The following is an 18,238-nucleotide window of genomic DNA, read 5'->3' as shown; positions in this document are numbered from 1 at the left end:
TATACTTGGCCCTATCTTAAAGGTGGGTCAGCTTGGTGCTGTGACCTAATACTACCTACTTCAACCTATGACCACCATTGAGTGCAGCATTTCTATTGCTAAGTGAGGCATTTGTTAAATGAGTTTGTCCCATTTTACGACCATTCTCACCACCATTGTTAAGTGAATCACTGCAGTTGTTAAATCAGCAATCCAGTTGTTAAATGAATCTGGCTTCCCCCGTTGACTTCAGATGGTCGCAAAAGGGGATCACGTGACCCTGGGACACTACGACCTTCATAAGTATGAACCAGTTGCCAAGTGTATGAATTTTGATCGTGTGACCTTGAGGATGCTGCAGTGGCCATAAGACTGAAAGCAGTCCTAAGTCACTTTATCCAGGGCTGTTGTAACTTTGAACAGTCACTAAATGAACCATTGTAAATCAAGGACGACCTGTATTCACAATTTGCCAGAAAGAGAAGCAGAATCACCGTTCCCAAGTTTCTCATTTTGCACACAGACATGTGTAGAGGGCTGGCTCAGGTGCCGACCTATGCTCCGTGTTGGGCCTTGAACTACCCTGTTTCCCCAAAAATACAACCTACCCTGAAACTAAGTCCTAGCTTGATTTTTTTACATGTGTGCCCAATATAAGCCCTACCCCCCAAAATATGCCCTAAGATCCCTCCCACTGCAGAGTAGAGGGGTAAAAATTAAGCCAGGGTGGGGATGGTGGGGATGGAGCTTCCCTACTACTTACCTTTGGACAGGTGTAGCCAGGCCTCACACACCCCAACACCTGCCTTGCCAGCCCATTTCTTCTGCAGTCAGCAAGGCTGGCAAGGCTTTCCTGAAGGCCTCTGTAGCTGATAACAATGCTCTGGATTGATCCGGCTGCAGAGGCCTTCAGAGGCCTGAGCTCTCTTATCGGCTGCAGAGGCCTTCAGGGAAGCCTTGCCGGCCGCAGAAGAAGAAGTTCCTGAAGGCTTCTGACAGAGAAAAGGAGGCCGGGGGCGACACACGCAAGTGAGGTTAGTCAGTGGAGGACGTCCCCTGAAAATAAGACCTGGTGCCTTTTTCGGTGGCAAAAAAAATATATAAGACAGGGTCTTATTTTGGGGGAAACACGGCACACTATTTCTTTAATTTTTTATTTCTCTATAGCAAATGTTGAGCTGGTAACCTAAAACCACATCATTGGGAGCAAACAATAACCCCCGTGCTCAACTTGTGACTTTCCCAAAGGCAACAGAGAAGCAGACACAACTTATTGTCCAACAGGGCTCTTATTAGTAAAAAAAAAAAAAAAAAAGTTATTCAATTAAATTAGGATACCAGTGTGTGAGAGAAATGAGTGATGTGTGAAGTCTTCCCTGACCTGCTACGAATGAACAAACGAACGAATGAATGAACAAACGAAACAATTCCAGAAGTACGAATCCTACTTATTCATTGCAGCAAGAGGGCAGCAGAGAACGTAGAGCCTACTCAATGCTGTCTGAAGTAAACGAAACAATATTAATTATAAAAAAAACACAGTATGTTACCATTTAACTGCCAAGAATGGGTAGGAACTGCAAAGTGCCTTGATATGGATTTTATTGCAAGATCCTGAGTTGCAAGGCTTTGGAACTTAATTCTTTAAAACCTCCAAACCCATTTTATATCCTTCCCCATATTCCAATTAAGGAGTGGGACATGAACAGGGCAGTCCTCAAAATACTTGGTAGTTTTTCTCTCTTGCTTGGACTTTCCGAAGAGATTTTCTACTCCATGAAGCTCTTTTTAAGCTGCACATTCAGATAAATCTGGACTATATCTGTCACCAAACACGATTTCCTGACTAATTCATCTTTTTGTCTACGTTCATTCATACATGATACTTCCAACAGTTTAGGTACATATGTAAAACATGTCCAACCAGGGTAAGCAGCCGCTATTGTAACTGGCATCTTCTTGAGATGCTTCTGCGAAGAATTCAAAATGTGGCATCCAGTACAAGATGAAGGAGGATATCTGACTCTCTCTTATGATTCACATTACATAAAAACACTGAACTTTTACCTCGGATGGACAGACTTCAGCCTTGTGGAAGCTACTCTTTTTTTAAAAAAAAACCTACTTTGTGCTTTTTTTCAAGAGCCAACTGGACTTTCTGGTTTTTTCTTTGAAGACATTTCGCTTCTCATGCAAGAAGTTTCTGGAAAACTGAAAAACTTCTCCAGAACTGAAGAAGCTTCTCAGATAAGAAGCGAAATGTCTTCAAAGAAAAAACCAGAAAGTCCAGTTGCCTCTTGGAAAAACACTTTTGGGACAACCATGACCAGGATGATGGAGAATCTCCACAGACATTTAGTTTCCCTATTGTATCAGAAGAGAAAGATAGATCGCCCATCAAATCAAGAGCAATTCCTGGTGTTTGTTTCTGTGCCTTTTATATGGTTTCCCGTGACTTCTGACATGTTCCTCCTCTACTTTCCAATATAAGCAGTCAACATTCCTGAATTTTTGTGGGTTAATTCAAGTACTAAACTCTGATGACCTTGCTTAGCATCTGGGATATGTCAAGGTCAATTAGGCCTTGATACTTAAGCTACAATTCTCAACCTGGCCACCGTTGGTGCAAGCCAGCCTTCCAGCAAATCCACCGCAACACACAAGACACGATCCCCATGTAAGTTCTTCAGGCCTGCTTTGTATTCTGTAGTCAGTTCAGATTCTTTCACGTGGGCACCCCTCAATCCAGCAGAAACCAAAGGCCATCGCATCCCATTATTTCACATCTCAATACTTTGCTCCACTGAATCATTTTGAGAGCAATCATGAAACCTTCGGGGGGGAAAATGATAGAGAAAGGCTGCCGGTGGATTCTTTCATTGCTAAAATAATGGAAGGGTCGAGCCAAGGAGAATCTGAAGGTGACGGAAGGCTGAAGCGAGCATTTTTTTTTTCCTGAAAGGGGCGTTAATGATGCCTTTAACGTTCACAGGAATGCAGGATTTCCTGTCTTTCTTGCAATTCACGGACCTGTCAAAAATTAGACGAGAGCACCAATCTTGGAGAAGCATCTTGAAGTCCAGAGCCTAATGGACTCTTTTGATTTTTAGCAACAAATACACTCAATATTTGTTGGAGAGTTATAGAAGGGGGAGGGGATGGTTTAAATACAGCAGAATGATGATTAGGTTATGGATGGCTGCTGCTTAACATGATATCACTTCATAACGTTCCTAGGTGGGCAAACCGGATGAAATGAAAGCTGAAAGAAGCATTCGACCACTGAAGTTATTCCTGTTAAGTCCAGGAAAAAGAGAGGTTAAGTAAAAAGGCCCTGCACCTCATTTGACTACCTCTATTGTAAGACCTCAATACTGCAGGGGCATTGAGGGAGAAGAAAGGGTCAACCACATAACTCCATTACTGGTTTTCAAAATGACATGAAGTAAGACTTGATAAAGGAGGTTTTTTTTTAAAAAAAAAAAAAATCTGTACAGTTCTCCTCAAACTTGCAGGGATTGTAAATATTTAAAGCAAAATATCGGAGTTGTAAAGGACCTTGGAGGTCATCTAGTCCAACCCCCAGCTCAACCAGGAGACCCTACACCATTCCAGATAAATGGCTGTCTAGTCTCTTCTTGAAAACCTCCAGTGTTGGAGCACCTACAGCTTCTGGAGGGAAGCTGTTCCATTGATTAATTGATATAAATGTCAGGAAATTTCTCCTTAGTTCCAGATTGCTTCCCTCCTTGATGAGTTTTCATCTGTTGCTTCTTGTCCCACCTTCAGAACAGCAGTGATAATGACATCACACTCATGATGATGATGTCATTGCTCAAATACATGTGCTAATGTTTTCTCATCTATGTTCATTTTATGGTCACCTGCGAGATATAGTAGTATCTTTCTCTTTCTCTCTCTCTCTCCTCCCCCCCTCTCTCTGTGCATGTATGGCTTGAGTCAAGATAAAGATATGTGTGTGGTTTTTTAGGTCAAGGCAATAAAAGATTGCTAACAAGATCATCGCTCTTCTCTTAAACGGATTCCTATTCAGGATTAGATTGAGATAATTTAAATATATTTAACATCTGAGTGCTGCTTTGGAAAACTGCCTGGAAAGCATTCAAGGAATCTTCTAATCTTCTAACTATCAATTCTATAAAACCTACAGCAAATAAAAGGGAAAGGATCAGGATGAGCAAAAAAAAAACCAACCCAAAAGATCTTTTGAAAATAAGTTTTACTCTAAGGAAATTGACTATACATTTTCATCCTTAAAAGTTCACCTCTAGTGTATTTTTATTACGTATTCATGCAACTGTGTGAAGAGGTCTGATTATCCCCCAATGGAATCAAATTTCCAAACAAATGATCAAGTTGAACCAAGTGCCTTCAAATCAATCGGACAATTCACACACACACACACACACACACACACACACACACACACACACACCTTTTCTCTCCCCCCCAAATCAATTTAGACAATTGAACCGAAATCATTAACAGTATTTTAAAATTGGATTCTTTCCCCCTACTTGACTGCAGATTTGGGAGAAAGGATTTTCAAGCAAAAGTTCATGGTCACCGAGATAAATCGAAATACAACTACAACAATTCTGTTCCGCTTCACTGTGACTAAATTTGCATATTCTTCACTAATATGGTTTGCAGTTTAACTCCCTCCTAGGATGAGACACTGCGGTGGGCTATTTGTAGCATAAGTTGGATGCAAAACTTTTTGGATGTTTGCTGAGATGCTTGTGTAGCTCAGGCAAAGGCAATCGAGGTGGGCCAGAGGAAGAGAGGAGGAAGAGGATAGTCCTGCACTGGGGTGGATCCTTCCCCAACATAGAGCAGACTTTGACCAAACAAGAGGGTGAGGAGACAAGATAAGAACCTACTAAGAAATGTATATAAGATATATATTATAAGATGTAAGACAAAAAGATATGACAAAAATTATTTCACCATGTTCAATGTTTTTAAACAATGCATTTAGTAAAATTTATTTTTAAAAAAGAACTTACTAAGAACCTACTAAGGCCTTCAAGGGTTCTACTTCCACTACACCCTATGACTCCACTCTCTCTCTCTCTCTCTCTTTGCCCCAATTCCTAGCAATCAATGCAAAGGGATCTGTCCATGGTGCTGTTGATGTTTCTGGCAAGAGGGTGAAGTAGAAAGTGCTGATGCCACAACAGAGGAATGCCCAGGAGGTGGTCAAAACAATCAAGAAGGCTGCCCTAATGTTGTGATGGAAGCCAATTTTCAATGATGACCCTGGGTGGACAGCCGTAGGCATCAGCAATGGTTAGTCCCACCCTGACGTCTAGTTGCTTCAGCTTCTAGACTGGAAGCCAAACATTTGTATGTATGTATGTATGTATGGTGTTGTTAGTTGGTAGTTTCCACGCCATTGTAGTTCTTTAAAAGAACTACAATGACGTGGAAAATACCCAACCAAGCCAACACCATATGAAGTACCGCAAAACTTAAGAAAACACATATATATATATATATATATATATATATATATATATATATATATATATATATATATATATATATATATATATATTTGTTCTGAGGTTCTGGTATTTTATGTGGATCTTTGTTATTCACTCCGCGTAAGATTGGAAGTATCTAGGCAACGTTTGATGAAGTCTCATTCATCATCTTCAGGCTTCTGTCTTCAGCTCTGTGCTTCTCAGAGTGATGTGACTGCACAGAGCTGAAGACAGAAGCCTGAAGATGATGAATGAGACTTCATCGAAACGTTGCCTAGATACTTCCAATCTTACGCGGAGAAAACCCGAATAACCAAAGATCCACATACAAATACCCGCAGAACCTCAGAAAACAAATATTGCACCTCTACGGGAGGAAACCCACCATCTGACCAGGACTTATGAAAAACTTGAAGTCCAAAGAGCTTCCATTTTATGTGACCTCGCATTCCTATGCAACTGCCGAGATCAAAATTTAATTCCCACAAGCTTCCAATTGAAAGCCCCCACCCAATCAAGTCACACCCCCACTAGCAGTTAAAAGGAAGAAGCAGCTGCAAGCTCATATCACTCTGAGAAGCACAGAGCTGAAGACAGAAGCCTGAAGATGATGAATGAGACTTCATCGAAACGTTGCCTAGATACTTCCAATCTTACGCGGGAGAAAACCCGAATAACCAAAGATCCACATATATATATATGGACAAAAATACAAACAAATAGAAGGAGCACCCATGGGATCACCCCTCTCACCTGTCATCGCAAACCTCTACATGGAACACTTTGAAACACAAGCTCTAGAAAAATATGATCACAAACCCAAACTCTGGCTCAGATACGTAGATGACACCTTCATAATCTGGCCACACGGGAAAGAAAAACTGAACAACTTCCTCACACACCTCAACAGCCTACACCCCAAAATACAATTCACCATGGAAACAGAAGCTAACAATCAACTTCCCTTTCTAGATGTCTTGGTATACAAAAACCCAATGGCTCCCTAGGAGACACCATCTACCAAAAGAAAACACATACAAACCGCTATCTACACGCACTCTCACACCACCACCCAGCACAGATCAATTCCGTAGCTGAGACACTCATCTCCAGAACAAAATGCTTAGCTGATGAACAACACCTAAAAACCGAACTATACACTCTCACCAACGTACTAACAGCCAATGGATTTCAAAGAAAGAAGATCACCCACCTAATCCAAAAAGAAACCCCAACCAAAATCCAAGACAGAGAACAAGAGAACGGCAAAGCCCTCCTCCCATATATAAAAGGCACTACAGACAAAATCAGCAAGATCCTCCAAAAACACAACATTAAAACAGCATTCTGCACAAACAGAAAAATATCCACCATCCTAAGAAACCCTAAAGACAAAATCGAGTTAGAAAACCAAGGAGTATATGAAATCCCCTGCACTGCCTGCCTCACCACATACATTGGACAAACTAACAGAAGAATAAGTGCACGCGTTGAAGAACATAAGAACTCAATCAAAAAAGAAGAACCAACCTCTTCCCTGGTCCAACACCTCAAAGCCACAGGACATGAGATTGACCTTAAAAATACCAGAACTATCGCCAAAACTGAACACCACAGCAGCAGAATAATCAGAGAAGCCATAGAGATAGAAAAACGCCCACACAGCATGAATAAAAGAGATGACACCTCCCGCTTACCAGCCATTTGGAAACCCGCCCTCATGAACAGACGAGTACCCAACATGATAAATGACACCAGACCCACACCCATGAGGGCCACACAAGATGCCACCACCACACTTCCACGTAAAAATCAGACTCACACCCACACAGAAGATGAGACACGACCACAGACCAGAAGCCGCACTGCAGCTGCATCACTACCCACTTCAAACTCCTCTGAACCATACATGAAGCGAATTGACCCCACCATGAAGATGTGGCACCACCACGAACTCAAGCCAAACGAACACAGACCCAGACCCCAAACTCAAAGCCATATTAAAAACCCAAAATGCTACATCACAGCCACCTGCTCAGGACATCACATCAGAAAACTCAAGAAATTACACCTCAAGAACTCAAGAAGTCACAACACAGCAAATGACCCAGGATATCACAGCACAAGACCAAGGATACCACAGCAATAAATCTCACAAGGTCATCACACAACCCATTACCCAAGCTGTTACTACACAGGAGGCTAATGGAAAAGAGATCAAAACACAAACGACCCAGGAGATTACAACGCAAGACCCAGGATACCACAACAAAAGAACTCACAAGCCCATCACACAACCCATTACCCAAGCCGTTAAAACACAAGAGGCTAACGACCCAGGAGATGACAGCACAAGATCCAGGATATCTCCACAACAAAAGGCCATTACACAGCCCATTATACCAACATCAACTCCATCAACCAATCAAGAGGCTGCAGCACAGCCAACCAGCCCAGCACACCATCCCCCACCACTTGTATATAGAGAGAGATGGCAGCTCCGGTCACACACTGCTTGCACTGGCACTAGCCGAAAGCACCAGCCTGAAGATGGCGAGTGGGACCTCGCAAACGTTGCCTAGATACTTTGAATCTACGCGGAGAGAACCCGAAACTAAAGATTGGATTTTTGTTATTCGGTTTTCCCACGTAAGATTGAAGTATCTAGGCAATGTTTCGATGAAGTCTCTTCATCATCTTCAGGCTTGTGTCTTGGGCTCTGTGCTTCTCAGAGTAAATATATATATTTAAAGAAACGGCTGTGAAAGTCTGACTCACAGACAAACACAATACAGAAGCCTGATGATGGCAGATGAGATTCTGCCGAAACATTCCTACAACTTTAAAAGCACAACTATAATGACGTGGGAAAATACCCGAGCAAAGCTGAGTTATATATATATATAAATCTGAAACCACTGTAAAAGTCTAACTCACAGACGAACACTATACAAAAGCCTGATGATGGCAGATGAGATTCTGCTGAAACGTTGCTACAACTTTAAAAGCACCACTACTATGACGTGGGAAAATACCCGAACAAAGCTGAAGGCCATACATGAAGTACCGAAACTTAAGAAATATATATATATATATATATATATATATGGTGTTCGGTTCGTGTTGTAGTCTTAAGTTGCAGCATCATTCATCATCAGTTGTATCCGTCTAGTTAGACTTACAGTGGTTTCAGATTGAGCAAAGCTGAGTTATATATATATATAAATCTGAAACCACTGTAAAAGTCTAACTCACAGACGAACACTATACAAAAGCCTGATGATGGCAGATGAGATTCTGCTGAAACGTTGCTACAACTTTAAAAGAACTACAATGACGTGGGAAAATACCGAACCAAGCCGAACACCATACATGTAAGTACCAAAACTTAAGAAAACAAATATATATATATATATATATATATATATATATATATATATATATATATATATATATATATATATATATATATATATATATGTGTGTGTGTGTGTGTGTGTGTGTGTGTGTGTAGGCAGGTATGTATGTAGGTAGGTAGGTAGGTAGATTGTACATAGAGAATAGAATAGAATAGAATACTTTATTGGAATAGAACAGAAAACATCAGAACTAATAGAGAACATTTCACCAAGGGTGCTAGCAATAGTAGCATCTTTAATAGATGTATAGATAAATGAAAGATGATTGATGGCTAGATAGATAGTTAGAGATAGATGATAGATAGAGATAGATAGGTCGATGGATGGACAGACACAGAGATGAAGGATATATATAGACAGATTCAGATAGGTAGATATAGACAGAGAGATAGATTCAGAGGTGGTATTCAGCAGGTTCTGACCAGTTCTGGAGAACTGGTAACAGAAATTTTGACTCGTTCAGAGAACCGGCAAATACCACCTTTGACTGGAGATTTTACAGTATCCTTCCCCTGCCATGCCCACCAAGCCATGCCCACAGAATTGGTAGTAAAAAAATTTGAATCCCACCACTGGATAGATTTCAGATTTATTTTTCTTTTCCATTGAAAGGACATTATCTACGAACAAATACTGTAGATCTAAAAGCCCTTTCTTGAAGCCTATTCAGTTGATAGGATGAGAGAGTTAAAAATAACATTACTTGGTTCAAGATTGCCTCCCTTCATATTTCTTTCCTTGCAGATTCAAATTATGCGCCTGCTTATTTTAGGGTTAAAAAAACTCATCCCTGGGCTTGTTTAAGAATGATGCAGCACCGTTCACTGGCTTTTAAAAAAAAATAATAAGTAAATTCTGTTGAACTATGCATCCATGGTCTGGAAATGAAGTGGGGGAACGTCATAAATGAATTCTGCACATTGTTATGATTGGGAGTAAAATAATGGCTGTCAGTTATGTAAGGATAGGAAGAAAACCCTACACACACACACACACAGCTGCCCTGTATTTTATTTCTAGAATTTCTGTTCGGAGGAAACCATTTAAAAATCTTGATCTTAACTTTTAAATTTCCAGAGTTTTCTATTGTTGAATGCATTTTAGTTTTCAGATTTTAATGTAGAATCAAACATACACAATATATATTTGGTTTGTGCACTAAGTCTGCCTGATATCTGATGTCTACAGAGATATGTATCTGTGTAGAGAAAAAGAAGAAACATGTTTTCTTACCTTCTTTTCCCCCCTCTATTATAATAAAAAAGGTTAAACATATGCTGCTTTTCAAAACCGTTTGTGTTTTAGCTTTACCTCAAAATAAATTACCATATTTTTCAAAGAAAAGTCAACCACAGATTCTACCAAGGCTCCCAAATGCATTGATTTTTTTCAGTTCAGGTAGACTATACCACTTTAAATCTTTTTAATGCTCTTTAACTCTCTGTGGCTTGAATGATGTCTTTACATTTCGGGGGAGAGTTGAAAACTGGGAAAAACTATGTGCATGAAAGGCAGATATTTTTCCTCCATTTCTTTTCCCACTAAATAAAATTACATCCCAATTATATGAGACAGAGGAACTGGAACTGCCTTCGCCTCTTGTAGATTGGCCAAAGTGAATGGATCAAGTCACGAAACTTCATCCTGGTAAGTTCTCTAGTCAAGGATAAAGAACTGCTTGCTGCAGTCTTAGTCCAGAAAGCTTTTATTTTGCAGTTTCCCAGTCTAATCCAGAAGAGGGATAGAATCAAGACCACGTGAAGCATTTGTACCTCTTAGAATACTGCAGCCAGTTTTGGTCAGCATAGACTAAAAAAAGATGTTGAGGCTCTGGAAAGAGTGCAGAGAAGAGCAACTAAGATGATTAAAGGCCTGGAGAGAGACAAAGCATATGAAGAAAGGATGCAGGAATTGGGTATGTCTAGTCTAGTGAAAAGAAGGATGAGGGGAGACATGATAGCAGTCTTCCAATATCTCAGTGGTTGCCACAAAGAAGTGGTGTGTGTGTGTGTGTGTCAAATTATTCTCCAAAGCCCCTGAGGGCAGGACAAGAAACAATGGTTGGAAACTAATCAAGGAGAGAAGCAACCTGGAATTAAGGAGAAACTTCCTAACAGTGAGGACAATCATTCAGTAGAACAGCTAGCCTTCAGAAGTTCTGGCTGCTCCATCACTGGAGGTTTTCAAGAAGAGACTAGAAAGTCACTTATCTGAAATAGTATAGATTATCCTGCTTGAGCAGGGGGTTGGACTAGAAGACCTCCAAGGTCCTTTCCAACTCAGTTATTCTGTTATCCTGGGATTTCTTTGTGCTTTCCAGTCTAAGTTTTAAGAAGATTCATCTCTTCTATGCTTTTTGAAGTGACCCAAGATCCAGCAAGCACTGCTTCCTAATGCAATAAGCATGTTTTTCAACAGCCCCATCACTATTCATAAGGAATCCTTGGCATGACTACCATTCCACCCATTTGTCATCTTTCTTACATAGCATTGCATTTTTGTCTTATTCCTAAGAGCTCCTTGCTGGCTATAGTCTGGCTTTCATTATTTGTATGGTCCTGCAAGCTACTTTTGGAGAAATCTGGCCTGATTTCAGATGGTTTCTACCATATTTAAATATTTCTGTTCAGTTGAGAATCTTTAAAGTTTGCTGTTTTCAACAACATCATGATGCATCTTGAAGAAAAGAAAGTTATTTTGCCAAGGAGATAAACACAGAATATGCAAGGTGCTTTCTTAGTTTGTTACCCCATAATCTCCAGAGCGATCTGCAGGAAAATCCCAAGGATATTAAAAAAACAACAACAGAGTTGTGTAGCCTTGAATTAACTCACAGAGTCACATTTGCACAAGTTCCTAATCTGAAGAATTAACTGAAGGCAGAGCTTTATACAAGCCAGGTATTGTGCCAAGAAATAAATCAGATGGAAAATAATGCTACCGTATGCTAACAAAAGAATGAACAGTTTCAGTTAAACACTTAAAAAAAAAAGTTATGTAAACTAGTCCCTGGATTAAGAATAAATTCCATCCCTAAATCTCCTTGTAACTTGAATTTGTAGGCAGCTCAGAACTTGTACTTACAAACAAACTACTACTAAAAATGGTGGATGGAGTTGTCCTTCCTTGAGTTGACAAACTATGAAAGCATGCAATGTGTTTTCATAAACTTCTGAAAACAGGCTGTGGGTTAAAAATGCACAGCTTCAGGGGCTCATAAAAATGTTGTGTAGCTTCAGTAGTTTATTGGACAGAGGAAGGACAATGCCACCTGCCACCTTTAGTAATAGGTAGCCTTTTCTTAAGAACAACTTGCCCTGAAGCTGGAGGATCTTAATTTAGGGACCGCCTGTAATGACTAGGTAATTTTTTTAAATATTATTGTAGATGATTTTCCTGTAGAAGACCTCAAATGAGTAACAGAAGAAGAAAAGGATTTGTTATGCATAGTTTTTTCCCCAAATGCCATCACTCAGCTAAACAACTCATTCCCACAACACTGTCAAATTATTTAGTAAGACTGTATTACTATTCTTCTTCTCATCCTTCCTATTATCTATCTCTTCCCACTTATGATTGTAATTGTGTTGCTTGCATCTTTACAATTTATATTGTTTTATTGGTTTCCTAGTATGATTCAATTGCTTATTAGTAACCTACAACTATCACTAAGGGTTGTATCTTAGGATTCTTGATGAAGATATTTTATTTTTTCTTTATGTACACCAAGAGCTTATGCACCAAAGACAAATTCCTTGTGTGACCAATCATACTTGGCCAATAAAAAATTATGTTCTGTTCTATTCTATTCTATTCTATTCTATTCTATTCTATTCTATTCTATTCTATTCTATTCTATTCTATTCTATTCTATTCTATTCTATTCTATCCTATCCTATTCTATTCGTCGAAGGTCCTCTGGAAACAATCTGCCCAGAAAGATCTAAAGTACAAGAGTCCTTCCCAACATTCTTGGTTGATAGCGATCCAACTTCTGTTCAAGTATCTCCAACAGTTTTTGTTGTTGTTAGTTGCAAAGTTGTGTCCGACCCATTGCAACCCCACGGGGACAAGGTTCTTCCAGGTCTTCCTGTTCTCTACCATCTTCTGGAGTCCATTTAATACCACTTGTTAAAGGAAGAGTGTCCATGGTCAATCTGCTGAAACCATTCAGTAGTTTCTCACCATATTTGGTCAAACTGTGCTTCTCTGCAATTTCCACCCAATGTTTCTAGTCCTGCCTTCTGGAACAACTCAATCTCCTACAGGACAGCCGAATGAATGAATAATGACTATTCTCCCCCTTTTTCCTCTAAGCTAAGCACATTTTCCCCCTTATGAGATTCACAAAACCATATCAAGCATTAGTCTTAATATGGTGGCTAGGCTAAGTTAAAGTGGGGTTGGCCAATTTATGGTTCAGAGTATTGCAAGAAACCAGCCATTGTTTAATCATGTCTTGTGAAGGAAGGGCAATACCAGATTATGCCAAAGAACCATGGAGTGCAAAGACCAGAAATGTCCAGCTTATTAAGATAATGTCCTGTTCTATGAATGCTGAAATTGTGTTTTGTTTAACCCAGGTTTAGGGTCCAGCGCGTTGTGTGAAAACACTCTGACATAACAAGCAATTTTTCATACTCATCTGAGGCTGAAGGAGGCTCAAAAGGATAAAATACTTTATCTGGGGCAGGGAGTTGAAATCCACAAGTCTTAAAATTGCCAAGTTTGGAGACCTCTGATCTGGGGTCTTGACTTTCTACATTAGACCGAAGATGTGTCATTATAACAAGTGCCAATTTAATGTAGAAGATATCGATCTAGAACCCAGGGCACCATCACTTCTACTTCTTTCTTAGGCATGAAAGTCAGTTGGATGATTTTGGATCCATCATTGTTTTCCCACCCAACTTTACCACAGACCAGGTAGGGTTGTTATAGTGAAGAACCTAGAAGGCAACAGCATTATGTACACACCTCGATTTGCACACAATAAAGGCAGGATGTACACTGAGTTGCAATAAGACAACTCCAGCATATATTTTGAAGCCCAGGCTCCCTTTGGCATAGAATAATACTTTAAGGGTCTACAACAACAACCGAAAAAAATAAGATTTTATTCAGCTGCAATTCTCAGCTAGTCTATATGGCACAGAAGGTGGGGACTTAAGGGGGTTGATGTGAGTTTGTCTGGGGAAAATGTGTGCTGCAGGCCAACGACCCTATTTACTTTCTTACCTGAATGGAGTGGTTACCATGGAAATGGGCTCTCAAGAGGTGGGTTCCCCCCCCCACTTCGCTGGAAGTTCAGCAAATCCCACTCCCTTTTTCCTTTCTTCTTGAAAAGAGGAAATTGGATAGAGATCAAGATGGAAAATAGGCCCCAGCCAACTTTTTCTTTTTTGAAGTAAAGTGACTTAAGTTATTTCAAGAAAACAAAAATAGTTCCCAGTACAAAACCCCAGTTCACGTGACAGTGGAACTCAGCCATTCAATACCGTTGTGTAAATTAATTTCCACAAGATCTCCTTTGCTTAACCTGGTTTATGGAGCAATTCTTGGGGGAAGAGTAAACAATACGTGTTCTGTCAGGTTGTGAGATGGGGATGAGAAAACCATTTTCCCCCCCACTCCTTTAAACTCTCAAATGTTGCGATTCAAGAAAGAAATCAGTCTAACAAGTCTTCAAATGTAGGTTATACATTTCTGTGAGGTGCAGAAGGTGATTTTTTTGTTGGCAAAATTTCTATTTTGCCTTTCCTGCATGGAATTAAGGTGGGATATGTGTTTTTTTTTTAAAAAAATAATAATTTATGAAACCTTGTGAAGTTGGTCAAGTTGAGAATGGGCCCAAACTCACCCAATGACTTCAGTGGCTGATAGATAACCTTGTAATTCAGAAGTAGGCCAGGTATTTCGATGTTAGGGACTACATCTTCCATAAGTCCCAGCTCGTATGACCAATCATTAGAGTTATGGAACCCTATAGTCTAATATAACACAGCCCTGCTCCAAATATTAAACTATGTCCTTACTAAAGGACTTTCTTTCAAGAAACATTTTCAGCCAGACAAAAATGATCATTTTCACAGTTAGCTTCCACTTTAAAATATAATCACCACAGATCCTTTATTATAAAGAATGGGCCTTTATATTAGAAAGCTGCCCTTTTAAATTTATTTCATTTAACATATTTTTTGCGGGGGGGGCTTTATTCTTGTATATTCCTTTGTCACGCAAAGTTATCAATAAAATCAAATGTTCTAAATAAAATAAAAACATAAATATTTTTAGCCCTTATGAACCTTTTTTGTAGATGTGCCATTTTTCAGGTTTGCTGTTCATTTTTGCCCAAGGAAGCATGGCCACTGTATTTTGCAATACAGCCCTCCGGAAGGTCTTCTTTCACAAAGGTCTTGGAAAGGGTGAAGCGATCTTGACTGGCATCCTGGTGCCAAAAAAACCACTGCCATTTTAAAGGAAGCCCATCTAGGCCCATTTTTTTCTGACTCTCTTAGCAAAGGCTGCTTGCCTTTGAGACAAAATGTCCCCTCTTCTGGAATAGTACATTGGAAACAATAAATAGCTTGGAGAAACTGGTGCCTTCATAAATCCCTTATTTCATTTCTAGGATGAGAAGGCAAGCAGCTGTTAAAATAAAAGATGTTTTTTGTTCCAACTATATAGGAAAGCAGGTTCCTGTTTTGTGGTTACTAAAGTTTTCGCCAAAACCTTTGGGAGGGTAGCTAAAAATACAAGCTGCATTGGCTCACATGTGGCTTTTTCTACGTGCAAATTGCATTTATTAACTCATAACCTTTATTTTTAGTAGTGTTTTTAAGGACTACTGAGGGTTTGTGGTGATATTTGTTATTTTAGCTATTTAGTGCTCTTTGCTGTATTTTAAATGTTCGTATGGCTAGAAAATAATGCTTTTTGAAAATCTGGATCACCCCAAATGGTTCAGGGTAGAGAAAATCAGCGCTAATATAAAGAAGTAATCTTTGAGCTAGACTAAAGCTTTTTGAAAAAGAATGCCTCTGGAAAGTGGGCAGAAGTAGTTGAATGTGGAGTGAACCCTTCCAGAGACAATCTGGAATGAAGCAAGGAGAGAAGCAACCTAGAACTAAGGAGGTTGCTAGAACATCTGCCTTTTAGATGTTGAGACTTTGTAAGGACTGCAGAGAAGAGCAAGAAAGGTAATTAGGGAACTGGACGGTTGCTGGAATGGGATATGTTTAGTTTATTGAAAAGAAGGTCTGCCCTAAAGCAGTGTTTGTGTTAGTGTTGTATACCTAAACCCTTCCTCTTCATTAAGCTGCCCGCCTCCCCCCCCCCCCACCCTCCCCTCCACCCTTTCCCCCCCCCCCACCCCCCCCTCCTGCAAGGGCATCCCAAAAGAAGGGGTCAAGCTATTCTCCAAAGCCCCCAAGGGCAGGACAAGAAGCAACGGATGGAAACCAGTCAAGGAGAGAAGCAACCTGGAATTAAGGAGGAATTTCCCAATAGGGAGGACAATTAATCAGGGGAACAACTTGCCTCCAGAAGTGGCTGCTCCATCACTGAAAGTTTTTAAGAAGAGATTGGAGAACCATTTGTCTTCTGCTTGAGCAGGGGGCTGGACTAGAGGACCTCCCGGGTCCCTCCTGGCTCTGTTAGTCTGTTATTCTGGATCTGACTGTCTTTGACTGCTTAACTTTCTCTCCCTTGGCTAATTTCTCCAGAAAACAAACTCTTCCTACACAGACAGAAAAGAGTCCATCTGGCACCACCTCTTAAATAGCTCACCAATCTACCTGTCTCTTCTAATCCTGCCTGTTTCCCTCCGAAGCGACATCTGTGTTTGTTTTCCTGACATTTCCTTGGATTTCGGTGGAACTGCTGGCTACCTCTTGATTTATCCTGCCAGGCCTTGAAATAGAACGAAAAGGCATTTGCAGTTGTTTGTCTTGATAATTTAGTCAACAGAAGCTGTTGGCTTTATCTAGTTCTGTTAAGTCCTCCCTTGCTTCAAGATTATATATATATATATACAGAAGCCTGATGATGGCAGATGAGATTCTGCTGAAACGTTGCTACAACTTTAAAAGCACAACTACAATGACGTGGGAAAATACCCGAACAAAGCTGAATACCATACATGTAAGTACCCACGAAAACTTAAGAAAACATATACATATACATATACATATACATATACATATACATATATATACATACATACATACATACATACGTATATATGTATTTATATCTATATATATATCTCGTCACCTCAAACCCTGCTTGAACAAGAGAGCCCAAGACGAAGAAGAGGCTAAATAAATGTAGAATAAAACCTAACTATTTCCTAGGGAAAGCATCAGAAGAGGCTGACGGTTTACCTGTAAAGTTGACTTTGAGTAAATAGTCTTTGTACATCTTCCTGCCGTCCAGGTGCTTCATGTTGTCGCAGAGCTTGGTTGTGTTTGGACACATTGTCCTTTGCATTTTGTGCAAGGCGTGGGCCATGGCATACACTGCATTGACGACAAACATGATCTTGGACTCCTGCTCGTAGTTGGAGCTGTTGATAGACAAATGCTTGTCACACACCTTTCTGTGGGTTTTCCTGTTCTGAAGGCTGCACTGGAATTTCTGCTCCCAGAAGTCCTTAAACCAGGGATTGCGATGGTTGGTGTAAGGGGTGAGGCTCTGGAAGTATCGGTCAAACTCTTTGACCGGATGGGAAGCAAGCTCTAGAGTGATGGCCCCACTGGCAACATGTTCGTTGCCCTTGACCACGCTCTCCTGGGCCCCCCAGCCATCACTGGCCACCCAGGTAAAGGAGACGTTGAACCGGTTGGCCGCGGCGATGAGTTCCCGAGAATCATCGCTACGCATGAACAAGACCACCACTCTGGCGTTGGGTTTCTGGAGAAGTTCTCTGATGACGCTGTCATAGGATTTTCGGATGTTGGACCGGCCGACTTTCTCAGAGGTGGCGATGCAGATGTTCCTCAGGCGGGCTTCTTGTTCGAAGGCTTCGATCCCTGTTTCTCCATAGTCTCCTTCCGAGGCCACCGTGGACACGTACGTCCAGTTGAAGAAGCGCAGGATCTCAGCCATGGCTTTGGCTTGGTAGAAGTCAGGGGGCACCGTCCTGGCAAAGTAGTCATACCGGGACTTATCACTGAGCTTGGCACTGGTGGAGGCATAGCTGATCTGAGGAATCTGGAAGAGCCGGAGCAAATTGGCAACCTAAAAAAGAGAAAAACAGCATTAGGATGCAGAGAAGGTCCATTGTCTTTCCAGGAGTGGGTCCAGAATTTGGTGAATGATCGGAGCTCT

The 18,238-nt window shown here is 40.6% G+C and overlaps 1 protein-coding gene across 2 annotated transcripts in view; it reads right to left on the bottom strand.

The window, feature by feature from the left end:
- Positions 1-18,238, bottom strand: part of GRM3 (glutamate metabotropic receptor 3) — a 75,179-nt gene that overhangs the window by 10,880 nt on the left and 46,061 nt on the right. For both annotated transcript variants that reach the window (XM_087969184.1, XM_026682616.2), the window contains one exon: positions 17,293-18,148. In XM_087969184.1, the coding sequence (XP_087825310.1) occupies positions 17,293-18,148 (856 nt within the window). The remainder of the gene's footprint in view (positions 1-17,292; positions 18,149-18,238) is intronic.

Source organism: Notechis scutatus, chromosome 6 (genome assembly GCF_049901735.1).
Source record: "Notechis scutatus isolate UNSWTSFEM ecotype Mainland chromosome 6, rNotScu1.2, whole genome shotgun sequence".
In the NCBI taxonomy this organism is placed as follows: Eukaryota; Metazoa; Chordata; class Lepidosauria; order Squamata; family Elapidae; genus Notechis; species Notechis scutatus.
The sequence above is the reverse complement of the archived record's forward strand: the minus strand, read 5'-3'. Positions and strand labels throughout refer to the sequence as shown.